This window comes from Pezoporus wallicus, unplaced genomic scaffold (assembly GCF_028554395.1).
Source record: "Pezoporus wallicus isolate ANWC-B61680 ecotype Strahan unplaced genomic scaffold, APGP_CSIRO_Pwel_v1 contig_5552, whole genome shotgun sequence".
Classification (NCBI taxonomy): Eukaryota; Metazoa; Chordata; class Aves; order Psittaciformes; family Psittacidae; genus Pezoporus; species Pezoporus wallicus.
In genome coordinates, this window is record NW_026640754.1 from 4,980,858 (window position 1) to 4,986,907 (window position 6,050).

The following is a 6,050-nucleotide window of genomic DNA, read 5'->3' on the forward strand; positions in this document are numbered from 1 at the left end:
GAGCCAGTTAGCTAAAGAAGGAAGAGAGGGGAGACTAGAGGAGCCGACCAATGGAAAGACACAGAGGAGGTGACGGTGGGCGGAAGGGGCCAATAGCAACGAGCAACTGGGTGACCTGTGCTTCCCGTAGGGAAGGTGTGTCCGTCCGGCTGTCGGGCGGGGCCGTTCGGGCCTCCCCGTGCAACACCGGCCGGTCTTACCGCGCTGCGCCTCGCCTGCGGGGCACCTCAAGCCGCGGCGGCGGCTACGGGGGCAGCGGACGGGGGGCTTCCGTGGCTGCGCGCCATGGCGGCCAACGAGGACCAGGAGGTGAGTCCCGCTCCCTGCCTGCGCCTCTGCCTCAGGGAGAGGGGCCTCGGCGGGGAGCGGGCTAGGAGGCAGCTGGGCGGCGGGGGAGGGCGGGAAGGCGGCGGGGCCGTGCACAGCGTCGCGAACCGACCACGGTCAGGTGCGAGCTTCGTGTTCGGGCTGAAATCGGTAACGGCCTTCTCTGCTTCGTGCTGCAGATGGAGCTGGAAGCGCTGCGCTCCATCTACGAGGGAGATGTGTGCTTCAGGGAGCTGAGCCCGGTGTCCTTCCAGTACAGGGTAAGGCAAGGTAGAGGTCTGCGAGTCGCTGCAGCGCAGGCTTCAGCTTGAAGTTACTCCCCTGGCTTGTAGTCTGTGTACCGGGTTTGTCTTTGTAAACCAAATGAACATTCGATTGCGGCTAAGGCTGGATCCTAGGCCGTTGTTTCATGATCTTTGGTGCGATGATGCTTGGTAGCACAATGCTTCATGTTCAGTAACCTGCTCCCAGTGCGGGTTTATTATCCTGTAGCTGGACATCCTCTGATACGTCTGCGTACTGTGTAGTTAGAGCTGTCGACCAGCTGAAAGAGTCAGCCTTCTGAGTAACACACTATCTGGTCAGAAATGTCACTTACAGGCACGTTTATATGTAAAGCTTTGAACCGTTCCTATTGCTCTTATTACAAGGGTCTAGTCTCTTGTCCAGCGGTAGCTGACATGCCTTGTCTACCTGCTAGAGATCCACGAAATCTTTTGGGCATGTGCACTGATATGGTCTGCTCAGGAGATACATACAGGGAGTGCCAAGCTTGAGATATTCAGTGAGATTCTGGCATGAAATTCTTGTCCGTTTTTTCAGGTTTATGGGCTGAGGCAGACCTTTGGATGGCCAGAGAGCTTTACTGATGAAAACCAAGGCACTCATGGGGCAGAAGGGAGACTTCTGAAAATGCCATATGCATGTAGGGTAGAGGAGGCATCTAAAATCACCTCTTTGTGACTTTTCAAATAACTTCAGAGTAGCGTCAGTTATTGTAATGAGATACAGGTCAATATAAGTAATAGCACTTGAATCTCATCCATGTAAGTGGAGCCTTCCTTCACTGATAAGATCATTCTTACTAAATCTGGTTTCCGCAGAAAAGTAAACATGACGTGCCTACAAGTTTACAGTATATCATTCTATGACTCTACTAGCTTTGCTCATTGTTAATTTTCATTAGCCAAAAAATAACTGTGAAAAGTTAGGGTAACATAATTTAAATTATGTAAAACTTGTGTTATTGCTTTTGTCTGAGGCTGTCTTTCCCATGAAGAAGAATTTGCATTACAAGAAGGCATAATGCAAGTAAGTGTCTGCTGAAACAGACACTGTGCATAAAAAAGTACCACATCGGTGGTTTTGTTTGTTCGGTTTAAATTTTGAAGTGCAGTGAGCTTACCTTGATTAGGAATTTTCTTCTGGCTACACTTTATTCTGTGTAATTTATTAAAGCCAGGTTTCGACTATTCTGTAATGAACGAAATAAGGGAGAAGTTTTGGTAGATTAGAATATGGTTTAGCTAACTTTGTTGTGCTAGCCTTCCAAATCCATGTGTGAGATTTCTTCTGTTTGTGTAGTGTGCCTTTCGTTGCACACTGGTTTTAAAATTTTTAAGTGATTTGGTTTTAATTCAACAAAATTGTAAAGGTTGTATATGTAATTTGGGTTCGGTAAAGTGGTTTGATATGCATGATTATTTGTATTAAACTGTGCCTTTTTTAATGCTATGGGTTTTTTTATCCCATCCCATTTTACTGACTTCTTAAATCTTACTAATCATTATTTCGTATAGTAAAATAAAATAATCTGTAGAGCTAAGACATAAATATTGTAAAGCTTATATATTATTTTTGCTATTTTAGCTCACTAGTTTATCACCATCTTTATTTCAATACTGTTTTATGGTTTACTTTTGTATTGCTCTGAGCTTGGATGCACAGGGGGAAAAAGGAAGGCTTCATTTTTCCTATTCTCATTTATGATTGTATAATATTTGGCTCGAAGATGCTGCAAAATAGCCTTCCAGACCAAGCAATTAAAAAAAACCTAACCCAAAACAATAAACCACAAAGCAAGCATTGAATGTTTCTGCTGCTTTTCGTAGCTTGAAAACTACAGAGTAGAGGTTAATACTCATGTTAGAAATTTAATACTTTTTCCTAGGTAACCGCTTTGTTTTCTAATTTATAACTTTATGAAAATAGTTGTTATCTTAAGGAGTTTGGATAGTCTTAAGGAAGTGAAAGACTTGTATATTGGCATTTTAATCCTTAATAAGTGACTGGAAACTGTTGATTTATAATGCTTTTCTTTTCACTTCAGATAGGTGAAAGTGGAGATCCCAAAGCGTTTCTAATTGAAGTTTCTTGGCCAGAAACGTATCCGCAAACAGCACCAGTCATATCAATGGATGCTTTCTTCAACAACACAATGTAAGTATTTAGGACAGCTTCACTCCCTAGGTTTATATGTGAGGGCTTTTTGGTTTGCAAGTTCTTCCTCATCTGTGTAGATTATAGTTGGATTTTATGATTTCTTTTAGATCTTCAGCGATTAAACAAAGTATATTGGATAAGTTGATGGTAGAAGTTGAAGCAAATCTTGGGACTGCTATGACATACACACTTTTTGAATATGCGAAAGATAATAAAGAGGTGTTCATGGAAAATCAGCCTGTTAACACTGTGGTAAGTAGATAAATTCAGACTTTAATCCCTTGCTTTTAAAACTGAACAGAAAGAAAGGTTATTACAACTCTGAATACTTCACAGCTCTGTCTTTAAGTTGTTAATAAGTATTTTGCATTAGCAGCTAGTGACACATAGAGGTTATGGTGCCACAATGCTGTGGTTGTAATTGTTACATCTAATTGCTATTTTGCTGTTACACCAAAATGTTTGTGGGATACAATTCTGTCCTATAGAGTAACATAAAAATGGAGACTTGGAGCAGAAGCAAAACATGAGCTGGGAGGCGTCTGCTGGAGCAGGGTGTGTGTAGCAAATTACTGCAACCTTCCTAGGATGCAATGCTCCTCCAGGGTCTTGAGTGAGTCAGGCTGGTCTATTTGTGGCTTCTGTGTTGTGAAAGGGTATTATTTGCCATTGTGGTGCTGCAGAGGTGCTTTGAGGAAAAAGGAATGCTTTCCGTGTTTAGGAAGTCGTGACTTCTTCAGACTTAATTGCATGCCATGTTTAAATTCAAAAAGTTGCAGCTCTGAAAGGGAATAATTCTAGTCCCCAACATGTTTTTTAAAACTATAGTCATGAGTATATGCTGATTAAAAGCTGCAGGATGCTGATAGCATTGCTTCCTTCTGACAGTCAAGATATTCAGTATGTGAGGTTCAGTTATCACACACACAGGTATCTGTGGAACCAGTATGCAAAATATTAACAATCATTTTTATTCTTCTCAGACTTCAGTAAGCAATAGTATTGCAGTCGGAACTCCTGATGTGCCAGCAAGCAAGAAAAAAGACAAAAAGGAGCATTTATCCAAAACCCAGAAGCGAAAACTAGCCGATAAAACAGGTTTGCTCACTATAACATTGTTTTGTTTGAGCAGTATGTGAATCCAAATTTTATAGCCATGACAGCTTGCTCTGTCAGGGTTAGAATCAGCAGTTTTTTCTCTATAAGATTAACTACCTGAAGTCTGCGGTCTCTGTTTTGCTTGTTTTAGATAAATCATTGTTGCCTGAGATGTTAGTTCTGGTCAAGCAAATTTCTGTAGAGCAGGATTTCGGAATGTCAGTGGCTTTGTTTTATTGTGGTTTATTTTAATTGCAATTTGTGACAAAAGTGAAATTAAAAAAAAAATACTTGTGGGAGAAGAGCATTTGGGATTTGTAAAAATTCACTTTCAGCAGAAGACGTGGTTTGTTGATGGGCCCTTGTAAATAATTCATGTTATTAAAAACATAGTTTCTAAATGAAAGTATTTACTTTGGAACCCAAAATACAACATTTCATTTAGTTTGTATCCTCTAAATAGAGATGCTTCTACAGATGCTTTATGCTTTCAATGAAATGGTAGTGTTTTTTGATTGAAAAGCATTTGATCTTTCAACTAATTTTGTTGATGACATTTATGTGTTCAACCTTAGTTTTCAATTATAGATAATACAATCCTATTGCAGCAATAGGCTGTACTCTTTGACAGCAATTTCTGCATATAATTTACCTAACCTAATGTATGATTGGTAGGTTGAATGTTGACCGTATAAAGGAAAAGCTCTGACAGAATGCATCATTGCAAGTCAGCCCTGCTCATGCTGGAGTTGTCTTCTAAAGTAGTCAGATGGACTGAGGTGTTTTTGTTTAAACAGAATTACTTTGAAGAACAAGATGCTTTTAAGACATTAATATCTATTTTTGTCCATTGCTTTGTAGTGGAGAAATTAATCTTTTTGAATCTTTAGAATTTTGTGTGTTGATTCCCCTTAGCTCATGTGCTGAAAATCAAACCTTCTTATTCTGCAGATAACAAAGGGGAGCTTCCGCGAGGATGGAACTGGGTGGATGTAATCAAGGTAACGTGACTGTATTATGTGCAGTATTATGAAAATACTGCGTATGTACATTAAAAAATATTTGTACTTACAGCCGAAGAAAACTAATCTGATCCTTTTTTCTTGCTTTTCTTCTTAACTGTGTTTGAATTTGACTGTGGTGTCATTTCTACATGCGTCCAGCATGTAAGTATTTTCAAGTTACCTTTTTTTAATGTTTAAAGGATCTGTAGGAAATAGTAAGGACTGTTGCTCATTTTGGATTCTAATTTACGTATTTCTCAAATGCTTTAAAATGCTTAATCCTTCTGAGTATTGGCATCAGAAGGTCTTTGATTCCTCACTGAACTTTGTTGGTTTAGTCCTTGTTTTTATTTATTGAGCAATCTTAGTTTTATGATGAGAGGGCTTTGCTGGCCAGACGCATTGCAAAAATTCTGCCTTCATATGGCAACAAGATATAAAATAAAGTTAGTGGTGCTGGCAGGTTCTGGAGGGCAATGGATGAGTAAAAAGAAAAAGGGAGCTGTCTCAACTGGGAGCACGTTGCTGTCTCGTACAAGCCTGGCCATTCTCTGCTGCAACTGCTCCAGTGAATAGTTTCTTTCTACTTGCTCCCTCAGCATTCATTTCTTTCCCACTCTTTTTTTTTTGCTCATTCTGTGGAAACCAGTATAGCTGCTTGGCAATTTTGAAAGCAAACTATTTTATTTTACACAACTATAAGTAATTCTTGGTGTCAAACCTAACACTGAGCAAATTAATGATTATGGTGGTTTTGGAGAGAGTCCTTCCGAGTTAAAAGTGGCTATGTGTAGTGGATGTCTTGGATTCCAGATGGACGTCAAATTAGATGCACTACATTTAGTAATTATAAACTTAGATTTAAAAAGTGAGAAATAGTAAGTTAATGTCTGGTTTTGTATTGTGTAAATTTCTATATGGGAATTCTCTGAGAGATGTGTGAAGATACTTTTTCCATTATTTCATCTTTTTTTTTTTTTTTTTTTGGAGAGCTTCTGGTGGAGTCTTCAAATCAAATACAAACACTACCCTGAGGTTTTTCTGGGGTTGTGTGGCTTTTTCTTTGTTTGATCAACTTTCACATTCAGGAAATAAGCTCATTTAGTGTTTAAGCTTAAGAAATTATTTTTTGATGCTTTTCAGTCTCTTGGTACAGTAGCACAATCAGTCTGTATTATG

General features: G+C 39.6%; 1 protein-coding gene across 1 annotated transcript; it reads left to right on the forward strand.

The window, feature by feature from the left end:
- Positions 1-205: 205 nt before the first annotated feature.
- Positions 206-5,361, forward strand: RWDD4 (RWD domain containing 4). The gene is made up of 7 exons (XM_057420313.1): positions 206-309; positions 507-587; positions 2,657-2,766; positions 2,877-3,021; positions 3,753-3,867; positions 4,819-4,868; positions 5,031-5,361. The coding sequence occupies exons 1-7, from the start codon at positions 286-288 to the stop codon at positions 5,067-5,069; spliced, it is 564 nt and encodes a 187-aa protein (XP_057276296.1). The 5' UTR covers positions 206-285; the 3' UTR covers positions 5,070-5,361.
- The last annotated feature ends 689 nt before the right edge of the window (positions 5,362-6,050 follow it).